Source organism: Pleuronectes platessa, chromosome 2, assembly GCF_947347685.1.
Source record: "Pleuronectes platessa chromosome 2, fPlePla1.1, whole genome shotgun sequence".
NCBI classification, from domain to species: Eukaryota; Metazoa; Chordata; class Actinopteri; order Pleuronectiformes; family Pleuronectidae; genus Pleuronectes; species Pleuronectes platessa.
The window spans coordinates 2,922,731-2,941,449 of NC_070627.1; the positions used below are offsets into that span (position 1 = coordinate 2,922,731).

Below are 18,719 nucleotides of genomic sequence, written 5' to 3' on the forward strand. Positions count from 1 at the left end.
TCAAAAACTATAAGTCCTATCTGGAAAATGAACACATTTGAGAATCCAACCCAGTCTCATCAGAAAACGTTCAATGGCAACGTTGGTCCACTTGGAACGACGTTACCATCTCACAATCTGAGAGGCCAGATTGTGAGATGGTAACATTTAGTCCTCCCATTGTTTTGCATTGGCGTGTTCTCACGTCACGTGACTCTCAAGCTCCCGTCTGCGGAGAGGAAAACATGGCGGAGATTCCTTGTTTTTTCAGATAAAAATATAATTTTGTAACTTAGTTTGGGCATAAAAATACATTCTGACACCATTTCTAGCGAGAAATGTGCTCTTTGCTTCCACAGTCTTCAGCCAGTTCGTGCTTATGATAAATATTTTAATAGTTATCACGCATGTGTTTATCGTTGCTATGAAGGTTGCCATGCCACCACGGCGCAGCGTGGTGTTTAAATCACAGTCCCTGCGTGGTGTCCTTCAGTGATCGTGAATGTTATTCATGTTATATAATAGTAATATTTGAGGCTAGATTACATCTCTAATGAGAAGGAACCTGCGAGTCTGTTCATAAAGAGGCCGGCCCGAGTGCGCGACCGGACATGACGTGTGGCTGTCGTAAAAACCCTATTTGTAAACAACCAGTCCTTTTAACTCGGGGCTGCGTCATAAACACGGCGCGCTTGGAAGACCACGATGTCATCTTCCTTCTGTCAGGTAAGTAGTTTATTGTTTTTAAAGATCGTTACGATCTAGGTTTACAGTCCGAGTGCGGAGAGAGTCCGTTAATCCACACTATGGACGCTGTTCATCAGCTAATACGCCATTGTTAGCCACATGCTTCAGCCCACGGTAGCCTGTGCTACCTGGGAGGTGAATACATTGTTGTTGAAACCAGTTCAAGACGCTTAGCTCATCATTGAGGGACGCTACAATATAAATATAAACATGAATTTGATTTATGAATGCTTTAGATTAATAAGGAGTGTATTTCTCTACTATTACTCCACAATATCAGGTCAATTTGGTTTAATGTATAGTATGCACTATGACAATAATGTTTCCATGTTATGGAGTTGCGATTCATTTTATAAAACAATTGCTATGTTCTGTTTTTTAATCAAGGAGGATCCAAGTGAAGCTACAGGAGTTTCATTAACGTCAACAACTTGGACCGAACGGTTTGTTTTGCTTGATGAAGAGCAGGAAGGGCAGCCTGGAGAGAAAGAGAAGCCGGGTTGAGCCCACTACCATCATCCACGTACCACGAGGAAGATGAGGGAGAGAAATGATCCTACCATTAAAGAGGTACTTTTAAGTTACATACCAGAAAAAACATTTTATATAATTTGCCAAATATACATTTTATTACATCCCCAAAGTACGCTTGCTGAAATACAAGTTTATATCACACTGAAAGAATTTTGATCAATCATGCTTCCCTGCTGTGATTGTTTAACTGGGAAAACAACTTTTTCCACAGGAAGGCAAGTAAATTTAAGGAATACATGTGCAAAGTTTTCCTCTGTTATGTATAATGATGACCCCCATCAAACATAATGTTAGCAATATTTACACCTTTTAATTTATACTGATTATTTCTGTCTACATGTGTGAATTTGCCTTCATTAGTTTCAGAAAAGAGCGATGATGTATCGGTCAGTGGGCGGCAGCACGAGACTCCGCAAACTAGTCTGTAAGCAAAGCAGACGAAGGCATCGAGGTTGCGGCCTGCCATCATTGTTATTTTTGCTTAAAGGGCCGAATATGTTTCATGCAGGAATATTAGCATTTCCCTTATATCTACCAAAACTGCTTGTTTCCCAGACTGCAGTTTTGTTTTGATCCGATGTGGTGTGCAAATACAACCGTATCTGCAATGGGTTGTGGGGCATTAACATTTGTAACTCTAATTTTGTTTTGACAGACTGTGAAAAGAACGTTGAGAACATCACCACTCTACAGGAAGACACAGTCCAGTAATGGGTGTCAGAATTTCAGTAGTGAACGACAGGTACTGTGGAAAAATGTGTGTCATTGTTGTACAATGTCCTTTGACTCTGTTTACACAAGGTTAACACAAAAAGGTTTGATTGTAAACTGATATTGGTATGAATTCATGTTATTCTCCTCTTCACAAGAAACAAACAATCAAAATTACCTGCAGAACACCCTTGATGGACGCTTCAGCTGCATCGTCAGACTGGCCAGACAGCAAGATGCCAACTTTAATGCCAATTTATTTGTGTAACATTCTGTGACCAAATGTATAGATAACTTTTTGTAGATTGTAAAAAAGATAACCCATTTATTAAAAAAAAACTACACTAGAATTACCGCACTGCGTTGTATGACTCCGCTAACCAGTGCAGTGTCCGTCTACATATTTCTACATATTTTCTCTCATATAAATGACACTGTGTCTCTTGACAACTGAAACCATAAGATGAGGTCAGTGTGGCCTTGACCTTTTGACTTTAACACAAATACACAGTTAGACAATCCGAAAACATACAGTTATGCCAAAATATATTTTGTGTCACATTCTAGATGGCATAAGCAGAGACATCAACTCAGGAAAAATATTTCTGTAGAAAAGAAAGCCCTGTACGTGTGTACGTATGTATACATACACACGTACAAACACACTATTGAGACGTTTTGTTTTTTATCATATATTCTCAGGAAGGACTGATGCATTTACTGAGACGGGACGTGAGGGCCTACTCTGCGTGCTCAGAGTTCAAGCCCAGCAGGCTGCAGCGGGCCTGACCTATTCCGGAACAGCAGCACAGTCTTTAGATGACTCCTCTGAAGATGAAAACATGGCGAGGTACTTCTCCACTGATGAAGAACTGTGAGGGCTGTGATTAGCTACACTCTCTTGCTACAAGGCTACTCTTGCTACTCCCTGGCAGCCTTAGGAAGGCATTAGCTTGCTGTTGGGTAGCTGTTAGCTTCAGCATTTTTAGTTTTTAGCGGCCTGTGTGACGTTTATGTTTAAAACCAAAAAATCAGAGGGAACCATCTTCATAATTTAACACTATGGTTTGTTTGTGTGTCCTTCAGTTCTTCTCAAGAGAAGCAGTACAGGTGTGCCTCAGCTCCACGGTCCCTCCTGCAGCCTCCGCTCCTGATGCTAACCTCATGTCTCCATCACACCAAGCAGCAGACCTGGATTGACAGACCTTTCTCCAGAGCTGCCCCCTCCCTCTGAAACCCCCCTCTCCAAAACACTATTTGTGTAGTTTTTAAAGTATTTTTTGCATGAGAATTGTTGATCATAACATTTCCAGCAGATGCCTTAATGTAATGTTTGTGCACAATAAATGACATTGATCATAACATATTGCTATTTCCTTGCACTTCTACACCATGATATTGTCAGATAAGATGCTGATTACATTTGTGACAGTTTAGACCACTGTCCCTGTTTGGCTGCCTGTCGGCGGCGCGCATTGATGGATGGTGTGAGCGGCAAGGCCCTCAAGCATACATTCTCTTTGTTCAAACACTCACAAACAATCTTACCCGCTCACCACGGCTCTGTACTGCAGACTAAAAGAGTCAGGGTGGGGCTGAGGGCTTTAAATATGGTGTCAGGAAATACCTGCTGCAACTGATTGGACTGATTGGCCATGTTTGGGCCAAACCATTTTCCCTTGTGTCAAAGGGGGACACTGGACATTGACATTGGACATTAATGAGTGACAATTTTAAATGTACTAGTGAAAATCACTAATCTGCTAAATGAAAGTAACATTAACATGCATGCTGTATTTTTTGATGAGTGTATTCATGGTTGGTTGGCAAAATGCTCAGTATTATAATCCCCCTGTTGATTGGGCCTGTCTAGTGGGAGGGGCCATGGGGTATATAAGGGGTGAGCTGCTGTCCTTCTGACAGTCTGCTGCATGCTGTTGCCGGAGGAGGTTGTCGGTGTTGTGCAGGGTGCTCAGCTCTCCACGGAATATCTACTGAGGTGATTATTCTATTATGTTGTAATTGAGTTTAATTTGCATTTATTTTGCTAATGGATTATTTGATTTATTGACATTGATTATTTGAAGTACCGGTATTTGATTTTGAATATGCTTTGATTTATTATAGAGAATATTTGATTATTGATTATTTGAATTGATTGAATTATTTGATTGTGGAATTGGTTTTGAATATGTTTTTATTTGACTATTTGCAGATGTTTGGGTTTTGGCCTCCTATGTATGTTGTGCACTTATTTTGACACTTTGGGAGAATAAATGTTGTTATAAACCAATTTGCAACTGTGTGCCTTGCCATCTTTGGGTTTGAAAGTCCAGTCTTTTTAAGGTTACATTACCTTCACCCGAGGCGGGGTGTGACAACATTAAAGCAGTGAATGCTCTGCTTTAAGCAACATAAACACACAATGATCCAATGGATCTGAAGTAGAATGGGCACATTACATTCTGTAGAGAATGCCTCAGTAATTGAAGTCAGAAAATAACTTTCTTTATCTGAGGTTCCAGTCATTTATAGTCACAGCAAAGCACACAGGTCTGGTTGTCTAGGGACACCCATATCATATTGTTTAAGATGTGTAACATCAAGTTTGTGTATCAGTGCAAAATACATACCGTCATTAGTCAAGAGTTCACTCTCTTGTTTACACTAAATTTAGGTGACCCAGATGTTTCACAATGCATCTGATAAGGTCTTATGAGAAACATTCTTAACATTAAAGAAATCAACACAGAGGATAGCAGTAGATGTTTGACTTCAATCCGTAGCTGGTAATCAGCAGCCTGACTTTTTCAAACACATTAATACCACAATGAATGAGGCAGGGAGGGAGGCATGATATATCCCTCCCTGAATATATGTAGGGAGGGAGGCATGATAAAAAACAAAACGTCTCAATAGTGCGTTTGTACGTGTGTATGTATACATACGTACACACGTACAGGGCTTTCTTTTCTACAGAAATATTTTTCCTGAGTTGATGTCTCTGCTTATGCCATCTAGAATGTGAAACAAAATATATTTTGGCATAACTGTATGTTTTCGGATTGTCTAACTGTGTATCTGTGTTAAAGTCAAAAGGTCAAGGCCACACTGACCTCATCTTATGGTTTCAGTTGTCAAGAGACACAGTGTCATTTATACGAGAGAAAATATGTAGAAATATGTAGACGGACACTGCACTGGTTAGCGGAGTCATACAACGCAGTGCGGTAATTCTAGTGTAGTTTTTTTTTAATAAATGGGTTATCTTTTTTACAATCTACAAAAAGTTATCTATACATTTGGTCACAGAATGTTTCACAAATAAATTGGCATTAAAGTTGGCATCTTGCTGTCTGGCCAGTCTGACGATGCAGCTGAAGCGTCCATCAAGGGCTTTCTGCAGGTAATTTGGATTGTTTGTTTCTTTTGAGGAGGAGAATAACATGAATTCATACCAATATCAGTTTACAATCAAACCTTTTTGTGTTAACCTTGTGTAAACAGAGTCAAAGGACATTGTACAACAATGACACACATTTTTCCACAGTACCTGTCGTTCACTACTGAAATTCTGACACCCATTACTGGACTGTGTCTTCCTGTAGAGTGGTGATGCTCTCAACGTTCTTTTCACAGTCTGTCAAAATAAAATTAGAGTTACAAATGTTAATGCCCCACAACCCATTGCAGATACGGTTGTATTTGCACACCACATCGGATCAAAACAAAACTGCAGTCTGGGAAACAAGCAGTTTTGGTAGATATAAGGGAAATGCTAATATTCCTGCATGAAACATATTCGGCCCTTTAAGCAAAAATAACAATGATGGCAGGCCGCAACCTCGATGCCTTCGTCTACTTTGCTTACAGACTAGTTTGCGGAGTCTCGTGCTGCCGCCCACTGACCGATACATCATCGCTCTTTTCTGAAACTAATGAAGGCAAATTCACACATGTTGTGCAATAGTAGGGGAATCGACGTTGGCTAATTATCAATAATCATGGAATATGATTATTGAAACAATAAAGATTATTTATTAAACAAAATAATTAGATTATTAATTGAAGATGATCAGTAATCAAATAACAATAAAACCATTAATGAGTAAATAAGGAAGTTCAACAATTAAGAATTATTAAATCACTAATTTGAGAATGATAAAGTTTATTGATTAAGAATAATTAAATAATTAATGTAAACTTTAAGAATAATCAATCAATGAATAACAACTACTAATGAAAAACAAGTAATTATCAATTTAGAAAGTACAAGCTATCAATTAATAATGATAAGGTTATCAACCAAGAATAATGAAATAATTAGTCACAACAATAAAATCGTCAATTTAAGAATGCTACTATCTATATTAATACTCGAGAAGGGGCACCACCCTGGTTACAGGGACCAACGAGTCAGTCTATAAGTATCAGTCTCATCTGATAAAGTTAAATTAATAATCTCAATAGTTAATATTAGGGATTATATAATAAACGATGAAGGGTTTGAGTTCAAGCACTGGCTATCGTTATCCAACTGTGTTCACATAAACATGCACCAATAATCACAAGATTCAAATACTTTAAGTATAAAAGGGGTTTATTAAAAAGATATAAAAGTCAAAGTTGTTCCAAATGATTCTTCATTTAACACAATCCGCTATATCCAATACAGTCGCAGCACATTTATCACAATTGATCACACTGCAATCCTTCTGATAGGGCTGTGTGTGTGTTCGTGTGTGTGTGTATGTGAGTGGGGGGAGGTGTATGTGTGTGTGAGAGAGAGAGGAAAAAGGGGGGTCGATGACTCACGAAGTTTAAGAGGGCCGGCTTAACCCTGGGGGTTTGACTACAAAATTGGTGATGTAATATACACCAGGACTACAACTCAAAATGGCGGAGTCGCCTAAGGAATTTAGAGTCCGAATGGAGGGCGGGCCTCGATGTGTATTGCAATCAATGGTCGAAGGACCACGTAACTTAGAGTCAAGATGGTCAAAGATGGCCGACTTAAACACACGTGGGACAAAGGTCGAGGGAGGACAAAGGGATTCTTTGTCTTAGCTTAGCTTAGCTTTAGCGCCGAATGGCGTCGAGGTGCGTTCAGGCCCCCCTTGATATCAGAATGACTATATGTAATGCGACTATGTGTGTGTGCGTGGGCGAGGATGTGTATGTCGGCGGATGTGAGAGAATACAAGAGAGAGAAAGAGAGAAACATATAGTAACACAGATCGGAGATGATCTTAAAAACGCCGTCAGAGGCGATCACACAGTGAGGCCGGCAATCACCGCGCGCTTTTCACAATAAGATCGACACGGCGGTCTTTCTATAAAAGTACAATCATATAAAAACACGCTAAGTATTAAACTAGACTCTGCCCAGACATATGTCTCTTACTTCGTTTTGCTTCGCGGGGTTTCGTGCAAGACCGTAGTAGCGCGAATCCCGGAAGGAGGAAGTGGATGATGTCCTGGCCTCGGGCCGCTGATCGCGGAGCCGCTGGGGGCGACGGTGAGATTGCGCTGGGCCGAATCGGAGAGAATTCTTCTCGTTCTCCTTAGCAAGGTCTTTGCCCGTCTGGGAGAGAATTCTTCTCGTTCTCCTTGGCAAGGTCTTTGCCCGTCTGCAGGAAGGAACAACCGTCGCCGGATTGTCCGTGGATGGCGGGGAAAGTGTCTCTGTTCTCAACCAGCGAGTGAGGGGGAGCTTCTGCCGCGCGCTATTCAGATTAAAAGCTTTAAGTAAAAATAGGAAAGAATAAGCTTACGATGTACTAAAAAAAAATAAATTAAGCTTAAACTGGATTAGAAAAAATAGCTTTAAACTAAAAGTGAAACTACGAAAAGATAAGTTTAAAATAAACTTATGAAAAATCAAACAGCTGTTAAGTTTGTTTCCTTTGTGTCCTGTGGATCGCTTAGAACTAAACTGGAGATGCTAGCTCTAATGTGAGTGGAACTGGAAAGAACTATTTTCGGTGTGTTTGCCCTTAAATAGCACCTTGGAGGTGACTCCCGCCTTCTAGCGGGGCTAAGGGTCTTAGGCCAATAGGAAGGTCAGAGTTCAAAATCTGAGGCGCGGCTAGAGACACAGCAGGGGTCATTGACAGTTTCAACTGTAGCCTGCTCCCCCCCCCGTACTTTAGGCTGGATTGGAATATTCCACCAGTCCTGATTTTATGGTTCTCTGTGGCTGTAGGTCCCAACACACATGTAGACAGAAATAATCAGTATAAATTAAAAGGTGTAAAGATTGCTAACATTATGTTTGATGGGGGTCATCATTATACATAACAGAGGAAAACTTTGCACATGTATTCCTTAAATTTACTTGCCTTCCTGTGGAAAAAGTTGTTTTCCCAGTTAAACAATCACAGCAGGGAAGCATGATTGATCAAAATTCTTTCAGTGTGATATAAACTTGTATTTCAGCAAGCGTACTTTGGGAATGTAATAAAATGTATATTTAGCACATTATATAAAATGTTTTTTCTGGTATGTAACTTAAAAGTACCTCTTTAATGGTAGGATCATTTCTCTCCCTCATCTTCCTCGTGGTACGTGGATGATGGTAGTGGGCTCAACCCGGCTTCTCTTTCTCTCCAGGCTGCCCTTCCTGCTCTTCATCAAGCAAAACAAACCGTTCGGTCCAAGTTGTTGACGTTAATGAAACTCCTGTAGCTTCACTTGGATCCTCCTTGATTAAAAAACAGAACATAGCAATTGTTTTATAAAATGAATCGCAACTCCATAACATGGAAACATTATTGTCATAGTGCATACTATACATTAAACCAAATTGACCTGATATTGTGGAGTAATAGTAGAGAAATACACTCTTATTAATCTAAAGCATTCATAAATCAAATTCATGTTTATATTTATATTGTAGTGTCCCTCAATGATGAGCTAAGCGTCTTGAACTGGTTTCAACAACAATGTATTCACCTCCCAGGTAGCACAGGCTACCGTGGCCTGAAGCATGTGGCTAACAATAGCGTATTAGCTGATGAACAGCGTCCATAGTGTGGATTGACGGACTCTCTCCGCACTCGGACTGTAAACCTAGATCGTAACGATCTTTAAAAACAATAAACTACTTACCTGACAGAAGGAAGATGACATCGTGGTCTTCCAAGCGCTCCGTGTTTATGACGCAGCCCTGAGTTAAAGGACTGGTTGTTTACAAATAGGGTTTTTACGACAGCCACACGTCATGTCCGCTCGCGCACTCGGCCCGGTCGCGCACTCGGGCCGGCCTCGGTATGAGCAGACTCGCAGGATCCTTCTCATTAGAGATGTAATCTAGCCTCAAATATTACTATTATATAACATGAATAACATTCACGATCACTGAAGGACACCACGCAGGGACTGTGATTTAAACACCAAGCTGCGCCGTGGTGGCATGGCAACCGTCATAGCAACGATAAAAACATGCGTGATAACTATTAAAATATTTATCATAAGCACGAACTGGCTGAAGACTGTGGAAGCAAAGAGCACATTTCTCGCTAGAAATGGTGTCAGAATGTATTTTTATGCCCAAACTAAGTTACAAAATTATATTTTTATCTGAAAAAACAAGGAATCTCCGCCATGTTTTCCTCTCCGCAGACGGGAGCTTGAGAGTCACGTGACGTGAGAACACGCCAATGCAAAACAATGGGAGGACTAAATGTTACCATCTCACAATCTGAGAGGCCAGATTGTGAGATGGTAACGTCGTTCCAAGTGGACCAACGTTGCCATTGAACGTTTTCTGATGAGACTGGGTTGGAGAATCACAAGGCTTGACACTACAACCAGATGCATTAATATATTTGTCCAAAAGTAATTTTGGGCTTCTGTTGGTTTTGAAGTCACAACCAGTGGATCACTGAGTCAGCGGCAGATCCACTAATCCAATCACATTGACTTTAGATATCATTCACAGTTGATTATTTAAAGAATTCAACAGTTCCCCCTGAAAGACACAGAAAAATATTCAATTTTTGTATCTTACCAACACTCAGACTGGAACACGCCATTTTGTGTTACTGTCCCTCTGCTCTACTAACTGAACTACCTGCTGTGCTGATTACCACCTGTGCAGTCTAAAAATAGATCTCACTGTCCCCCCTCCCCCCCTCCCTCTGCGTGTGTGACTCGCTGATTATGACAGGTGCGACGTGAGAGAGGGAGACATCTGACCTCAGGAGAACGTCCCGAACAAAATGCTCTAATTAAAAATCTATAACTCCTATCGGCCGTGTGAGCAGTTTAGAAACGTACTTCTCATTTCATAAATTCTCCTCCGAGACTTATCATTACTTTTAATGGAAGAGACATTTTTTCACACTCTAGCACCGTCATCAAACAAATACTTGTTACTCAAAAACTATCAGTCCTATCTGGAAAATGAAAACATTTTGAGAATCACAAGAGTTTACACTACAACCAGATATATTTTTTTTTCCGTGAGAGCTGAGAAATGGAGCCTTGGGAGCGATTTAAGTTTTATTTTTCAGTTTTTATCTTTTCAGAAAAATCTTCAGAATTAACATGGGGCTCCAATGGGAGAAGACTCCGGAAATAATTCCTCGATTTTTCGATGCGCATGTAAGCACAGGTCCTGAGAGTGACATGTCTGCGAAGGAAACAATCACACGACCTCAAATATCTAAAAATTATGTCTGAGGACCTCTGTTTGGGGATTTGAGAGCAGTTTTAGTGCACCCGGGGAACCTGAAAACGCATCTTTTTCACACTGTCGCTCTTTTGGTAGAGCGAGCTTGACTCCCATTGTACGTTTTCGGCCACGTTATCGCGATCTTTGAACGAACTGTTGGTCGAATTTCTTATAAAAGTAATAGAACACTATTCGACGTAACTCCGCAGGTTTATTTGTGGGTCTCGTGAATGTGCGACAAAATTTTTGGGAGGAGAAGCGCGCCAAACTAAAGACGGAAGAAGTATAAGAGCTAGAAAATTCCTCCTGCCGAGAAAATTAAAAATGGGTGCCTAGAATTTACCGGTTCCAGACTAAATATTTTGATTTTTTTGGGAAGAGTGACAGACTGTGTCAATTTGAAAGAGAGACAGAGAGAGACCCAGAGAGAGAGAGAGAATGGCTGGTAGTGCATTGCACTACCAGCCATGCAATGCACTGCCTAGGCACCCATAAAGCAGAATCCAAACCTCACCCCGCTTATGGAACCACATTTAAATTCAACATCTGGATTTTAATTTGGTTCTGAACCAATAAGGTCAAAAACATAATTTTAGATTTTCTTCATCGAGAATCTTTTTTAATGTAATGTTGCTGTTTACTTTTGTATTTCCTTTTCTTTTATATTTCTTTTTTTGTTATCTATATTGTATGTAAAGCACTTTGAAGTGAATTTCTAGAAAACAGTGATTCATAATTTATCAAAAATACTAATGATAAAAAGTCAAATGTAACCTCCTTGGTAGAGGTGATCATATTGTTATTATCTGGTGTCTGTGTTTTTCTATGACCCTTTTTATTTTAATTCTGTTGATTTTGTCTGCAGGTAATTACACTGTAAAACCCATCAAGTTTGGCCTCCAGATTAACATCACAAGCTCTGCAGTTAACCCTGTTAACAACACCCTGCGAACGCATGATGATCCCATGACAGATCCAATAAGTGAGTCAGAAGAATTTATGTTGGTTAAATTAATGTTTCAAATTAAAAGATAGTACTGTCAAACAAGCAGCTATTTGTTAATCCCTTGTGTATTTCAGGTGAACATGACATTGAAGATGCCAACTGCTACTTTACTGTGTGTTACCGAACTGGATGGGACATCAGCTCTTTACAAATGACCCCAGATATGATCCCAGATCTGCAATGTGGCAACAACACCGTCTGTTTCAAACCTGGTTCTGATGACATTTGCTCTAATATGACTTTCACCTTCACCTCCTGCACCAACACTTCCTTTCAGTTCGACAGAAACATCACCCTCGGGATGAATAACAGTTTGTACTGTTATTTTGAAATGCATGTCCTTTAGAACTTATTTCCTCATGTTTTATGTCTGCTCTTCTTTTTCCACAGATTTTTTTTATGTCAAAAATATAAATCAAACTGCTCCAACACAATTTCCTGTAGAATTTGAAACAAATATTGTCTGAACTCCTTGATGAACACATCAAACATTGGTTTCCTACAAGTGAATTTACATGAATGAATATGGAATTTATCCCATTATAATTATTATATGATAGTATAATAAGATTAATAACGTAATCAATGTGTCTTAAATTTTCCAATCATTGTCGAGGCTACGAACCAGAGCTTCACGGATTCACTAAGAATCTATCTGAGCTGGAGCCTTTCACGAGCTACGAGTGTATCGGTCTCATCAAGGACAAGAACAATGTCAACGTATTCAACACAACGGAAGTTGAAGTCCTGATCGACTGTGGTATGTAGACGTTCACTGGACGACAGCTTTTGTACTCAGACACTGAGGAGGGAATGACTGTGATGTCAGTACTCAGGTCTGTGGTCCACATGTCTAACTTGTCCCAGCAGATCTTGAAATAGACTTCACCAATACCAGTACCACCAACACATCCTCTCAGCAGACTTGGACCACGACCAGTAACAGATGTAAAGACGTGATTCAGAAAAATCATCGAAAATCATTTCAAACGTGAGTTGTCTGACTGAAATAGTTGAAGCTTGCAGGGCTGCATACATGAACTGATTAGTGAAAAATGTTCTTACTTAATGGGAAACTTGACACCCCCCCCCCCCCCCAAAAAAAAGCAGAAAACAAAGTGCTGTTTTATGTAGCTATAATTTTGTATCTATTATCTTGAACATAAACTAACAACTTGTGAAACTGTGTCACAGTGTTAAATCAGACTTCAGTAGGAACCTGCTACATTACTGATCTGCAGCCCTACACGGTCTACACCTGCTGGGTCCAACCCTCCAACGACTTGGAAGTCAGGAAGCCTTTTCCTGTTAAACAGAAAACTAAGATTGGAGGTCAGTGACAAACAGAATGAAACCAGTTGAACTTTTTGTAGCACAACTAGATCGGCACTCAGTGGAACTAATATCTGACCAACAGACTTCTAAGGCAGTGATTTTCAACCAGTGTGCCGCGGCACACTAGTGTGCCGTGAGAGATCGTCAGGTGTGCCGTGGTAAATTATGTAATATCTAGTGTTGCACCGAAGTATCGGCCGAACATCGGTAGCGGCAGATATTTGCCTCGTTTACCGACATCTGCACATCGGTAATAAACTTGACTGGTGCAGGTGCCGCGGCTGGGGGAGCAGTCGCCCTCCTCTCCACACCTCAACGTTTTTTTTGGGGGGGAGGTCCTATTCCGCTGTGCCTCACGGCGTCAGTGGTGCGGGGTGCTTTCTTTCTCTTGGACCGTGGGGCGGTGTCCGTCGCCGGTGCGGAAGGCGGGCCGTTGGAGGGGACCGGGTACGGCGGTCGGCGGCGGCGACTCTGGACGCGTGTCGGGCCCTTCTCGCGGATCACCTCAGCTACAGCGCCCGCTGGGGGAACCCTCCGTTCGCGCGGGGGGCCCCTTCCGGCGGTGCGCCTCGGCTGGCGCCTAGCAGCCAGAACTGGTGCGGACCAGGGGAATCCGACTGTTTAATTAAAACAAAGCATCGCGAAGGCCCACGGTGGGTGTTGACGCGATGTGATTTCTGCCCAGTGCTCTGAATGTCAAAGTGAAGAAATTCAATGAAGCGCGGGTAAACGGCGGGAGTAACTATTGGCACTCAAAACAGGTCAATCTGTTTTAGACAGGGTTAAAAGGTCCTGTTTTAAATGATCCTTGTGGTATTTTGACCAAAATATGTTACAGACATTTCAATAAGACCCCAAGGAGCCATATCAAATGTGATAAAATGGGTATAATATGTCTCCGTTAAATAAAGTTTAGTTAAATCAAAGATTTTTGGATAAATCTGATTCAATTTGTGCTCATTAAAAGGTAAGAGTAAGAAAGGGCTGAAATAATTTAAAATAGTGCTTTTTAATACATTTAGAAATTATATTACTAACTATATGTATTATATGTACTGTGTTAGTCCATAGAGTGTCATTTTGGTTGGTGGTGTGCCCCAGGATTTTGTAAATGTAAAAAATGTGCCGCGGCTCAAAAAAGGTTGAAATTCACTATTCTAAGGAAACCATATTTAAATTCACTAGATCTGGATTCTTATTTTGATCTGCACCAAAATAAATATAATTCCCCTATTTCACTTCAATATACTGTTAAGTGTTGAATATCACTTTTTTGGAGGACGCATACAGTGTTGTAAACGTTTTTCTTGAATTTCCTACAGTACCAGAGGATATAGATAATCTGAAGCTGGAGGTCAAAGACCATAATACGATCATTGTGACCTGCAATCATTCTCAAATCTTCAATGGACCTGAGGGAATATGCAAAGCACAACTTCATGATGGTGGTAGCTCTGTGGAAAGAAATGATGAAACATGTGAATTTGAATTCAAGAACCTGAAGTACTCTACGAACTACACAGTGAAGGTTTGAGTCTCCTTCTTTTTACCGTCACTGTTTTATTCCTGATTTTTCTTCTAATGCTTTAAGTGACAGAAAGATTCTCCATCTTTCCAGGTGACTGCTGCCAACAGTCTGTTTGAGAGCAACCCCATCACAAAGCAAATTTCTACTGAATGTATGTTCCATTTCAATCAATTCCTCCATTTATATCATGTTGCTTTGTTAAAGCAGATATTTCTTTTTTTACACATCTAATTCTATGAATTATGTTAATGTTGTTCTTCGTTAATCTCATTTTACAGATGATGACAGAGCTGGAATTGTTTTTCACGTCTTCCACATCCTCCTCACGTCTGGAGCTCTGCTGCTGGTCGTCTACAAGATCTATGACTTGAGGCTCAGGAAGTCCCAGTGAGAATGACTCTGCATAAATCTTACATCTGTGTTCCTGTCAGATTACAGGACTAGTTTAATCACTGCATTTGAATTGATGGAACTTACCAAAGGAACATCATCAGTGGTACTCTGCTCTGTATTTCACATCATCTAATTAGGGCCCGAGCACTGACAAGCACTGACAAGCACTGACAGACAGTGAGGCCCTTTTGTTATTGTAAGGATTATTATTATTTTTGCATGTATCAGTGGGAACTGACTCCCTACACAGACTCTGGCTTCAAATGTACAAGATGGCAGTGGTTTTATTTGGGATATTTCGGCTTCATTTCTTGTTAGTGCGAGGAAGTGTCATCCATCTTTAAAGAAAAATTCTCAAAAGTACCCTTTAAATTTTACAATGTTGATCTCCCACCTTTTAGCCATTGTAAGTATACTAGTTGTGTTGTCAGTCAAGATAATGCAGTCTAGAGCTGGAGCTGTTTTTAAACTATGATTTTAGACGTTTCCTTTAACCTTTATGTAGATGTTAGGTCAGAAAATACTGGTAATTTGCACAAATACTGTTAATTTGAATCTTTTTTAGGTTATTAAGTCAATTAGCCCCTTAAATATTTGACCAACAGTTGCTGCTGGATGGAGAAACCAGGTGACAAAGGGCAGGAATCTCTAAAGCTGTCTGCTTTAGAGAAAGAGGTTCAGGAGCTGCGGAAGCTTCTCGTCGAGACACAAACAAGTCTCGAGGCAGCAAGGCAGCCCCGGCGAGCAGAGAGGTCGGCTGCCAGATGGACCCGGCTGAGGTCAGCAGAGTTTACATCCAACATCTTAGGTTCATTATTTTGATGATCAGTTAAAAAACTCTATAGGAATCGAAAGTTATATTGAAAGTCTCATAAATTTGAAGTGTTTTTACTGTGTCTGGAGTAGTTTGTGCTTCGTTCATTGTAAAATACCCAACGACATGATTTAGTTTGAATGATTCTTGAAGCAGCCTCCCTCACACTGTTCAGGTTAGCCCCCATAACAGATCAGGGGACATGCTCATTTTATTTTCCCCTAAAGAATATCAAACTGAATTTAGTGCGAACAAAACATTTACATATGAGAGGATAGAAAATTCTTTATTCTTAATTTATTAGAATTATTCTTCTAAATAGGCTTCTCTCCTTCCTCTGCACCAAAGCTCTGCCTCATCCAGCCGCCCGGCCCTCATGCTGCCGGTCCAGGGTCACGGAGCGGTGCCTGGACTGATGGAGCAGCACGAGCAGAGCAAACTCAGGAAGGAGAAAACTGAAGCTCAGAGCAGGGCGAGGGAGGGTGACTGCGAGCCCTGTGAAGACAGCAGGTGTGTATGTCCTGCACAGACAAAGAAATACTGTTAACTACATAGGTCACACTAGTTATTTAAATTTTTCAGGCAAATTAATTGGCTTTTTGAGTGCTGCTTTGACATGCTCAAATTGTTACAAAAATTTGCAGAAAATTAGAATGTGGTGAAAATGTAGGTGTCACCTGTGCATACTGATTATGCAATGTAGTGTTGTGTTACTGTTTGTTGTTTTTTAATAATTTCTAAGGCAATAATCTGACACAGCATTCAATCAACTCTTTTCAGTTCAGATTTTTATTGACCCTCAACAATATAAAGAAAAACTCTCTGTGGCAAAGCACCGTGGAAACACATAAAAAACATGAACATTTCCCATTGTGTTTACATTTTAGAATATAGGACAAGATAGTGAATGTCCCTTGTGCGTTTGAAGATGTATTCATTTTATTTGGTCACCAGCAGTTGTGTTGTTGACTTGACTTGGCCTGAAATCTTCGATAAGAGAAAAAGCTTTACCCCTGAGTTGAGAACCTTTTCTACCATGTTTTCCTGAATGCATCATGAGACGGGGAGCAGCAGTTGTTCGGTTTCTATTTTAGAGAATGAAGAGTTTGTCTTCTGTCTGTCCAGCAGAGGCCGCTGTTACCTCGAGATCCCGGCAGGAGATTTATCCTCAAGAACAAAACAACTGAGTAACTTTGTTCAAGCAAATTCAAACATTCTGATGAGAATCTAGTTTCAGGATCAGACTTTAAAAACCAGCTGGGATCCAAGTCAGACCTTAAAAGAAATCAACGAATTTAAGCAGATACATGTAAATGTTCATGTGTCGTATGTTTAGCATCTTTCTCGTTGTTCTTCTTTTTTAAGCAGTGGTCCATCACCGGGCTTTATCATATAAAAGTGGATAATGCAAAGCTGCGAGAAAGCTCGTTGGTTCTGAGTGAAGTTCACAGCGGTTTGTTATCTCTCTTATAAAGGTCACTGTTTGAGACGTTACTCTTTGACCTCGATCTTGCAGGTGGTCTGGATGTCCCTGAAGGTGGAGCAGTCGAAGACGGCCGTGATCGTCTTCTTTCCCGTCTTGTAGGGATAAAAGAAGATGTTGATACGGAACTGTTGTTTTGGTGCCAGGTCCGGGAGCCTGTGAGAGACGCAGAGGACCATGAGGAATTCAACATTTACAGCAGCAGCGTTTGTTAGCAGCATTAAACTGGAAAACCTTTCAATATTACAACTAAAGCTGAGATTCGATCATCAGTACTCTCTTTTAAAATGTGCTGGTTTTACATTTGCTTCATTTGCTTCATCAACTGCGATTTTAACGTTTGACAACATTAACTTCTTTTGTTGTTTTTTATATCTTATTTTTAATTTGTATTAGTCCTGATGATATATTGAAATTTGAAATTACTAATGATGTATAGTATATAGAGAAATCAGATTTTTTCTGCGATTAATGATTGAAGCACTTGAAAACAAATAAAGCTTTTTTTTTCATGCTCCAGGAATTTTCTCTGTGATTTCACTGTAAATAGAAATAAATTAGGTCGTCATTTAGTGCTTTAGTTACGTCTGATGATGATTATTGTTATTTTATCATTTTATCACAGATTAGCTGCAAGATTCAAGCCAATGTTTGATCATTTATATAAAACAACATAACACACACACACACACACACACACACACACACCTACCTGCAGTCCTCCTCCTTTTTAAATACTCCACTTCCAGACAGAGTCAGTGTGCATCCCGTCAGCATCTCGTCTGCCGGGTTCTTGAAAATCAATACTCCACTGGTTTCTTGTTGCAGTCTGGTCGTACTGGAAACCTGGAACACACACATTTTAACTTTTTAACATGTTGCTCGAATGCGCCCGACAGAACCTGCATGTCTGAGATGATTTATAGAAACAAGGTTTTTAATGTACTCACTGTTAAGGTGAAAGGAGGATCCGTCAGCACAATGTCATTCTCTGCCAGGTAGACTTGCTCCGGCTTGTATTTGTCATTGACCATGGCTGTGACCTTCATGCTGTCACACTCCACCATGAGCTTGTGATAGGCCGAGAACGGGACCAGGATGGGGACGGACAGTTCTGGAGGAGATTCAAAGTTGATCCACACAAAGAAAACGTAAGAGTTTTTTTTTAAACACTTCCAGGATCCAGAAGAAGATTCACCTGTCCCAGGCTGCATGGTCTCCTCCTTCACCTCGGACTGGATGTTCCCGGCCGAGGAGCCGTTGTAGCCCATGGCCTGGACGCTGATGATGGACAGCAGCCTGGAGAAGGTGGACTTGCTGTGCAGCAACAGCTTCATGCTCTTGTCCTTCCCGTTCATTGGTTCGGACAACTGCAACAAATGAACTACAAATAAGTCACTGTGTCTGAACCTTGTCCTCTCACTACCGGGGTCCCTCAAGGTTCTGTCCAGGGTCCTCTCCTTTTCTCTTTGTACACCAACTCTCTCGGCTCTGTCATTCACTCACATGGTT

The 18,719-nt window shown here is 40.6% G+C and overlaps 1 protein-coding gene and 2 long non-coding RNA genes across 4 annotated transcripts; 1 reads left to right on the forward strand and 2 right to left on the reverse strand.

Annotated features, from left to right (window-relative positions):
• Positions 1–586: 586 nt before the first annotated feature.
• On the forward strand, positions 587–3,327 carry LOC128449430 (uncharacterized). 2 transcript variants are annotated; one of them, XR_008339873.1, is made up of 5 exons: positions 587–705; positions 1,114–1,296; positions 1,916–2,002; positions 2,674–2,821; positions 3,058–3,327. It is a non-coding gene; the product is annotated as an uncharacterized LOC128449430 (long non-coding RNA). The 2 variants fall into 2 exon arrangements; XR_008339874.1 differs by lacking the exons at positions 2,674–2,821; positions 3,058–3,327 and adding an exon at positions 2,130–2,321.
• A 1,700-nt stretch (positions 3,328–5,027) lies between these two features.
• On the reverse strand, positions 5,028–9,178 carry LOC128449438 (uncharacterized). The gene is made up of 3 exons (XR_008339875.1): positions 9,082–9,178; positions 8,492–8,674; positions 5,028–5,611 (listed from the first exon to the last, which is right to left on the reverse strand). It is a non-coding gene; the product is annotated as an uncharacterized LOC128449438 (long non-coding RNA).
• Positions 9,179–16,495: 7,317 nt separating this feature from the next.
• On the reverse strand, positions 16,496–18,491 carry LOC128449571 (protein-glutamine gamma-glutamyltransferase E-like). The gene is made up of 4 exons (XM_053432822.1): positions 18,406–18,491; positions 18,158–18,321; positions 17,920–18,053; positions 16,496–17,363 (listed from the first exon to the last, which is right to left on the reverse strand). The coding sequence occupies exons 1-4, from the start codon at positions 18,476–18,478 to the stop codon at positions 17,216–17,218; spliced, it is 519 nt and encodes a 172-aa protein (XP_053288797.1). The 5' UTR covers positions 18,479–18,491; the 3' UTR covers positions 16,496–17,215.
• Positions 18,492–18,719: the final 228 nt, after the last annotated feature.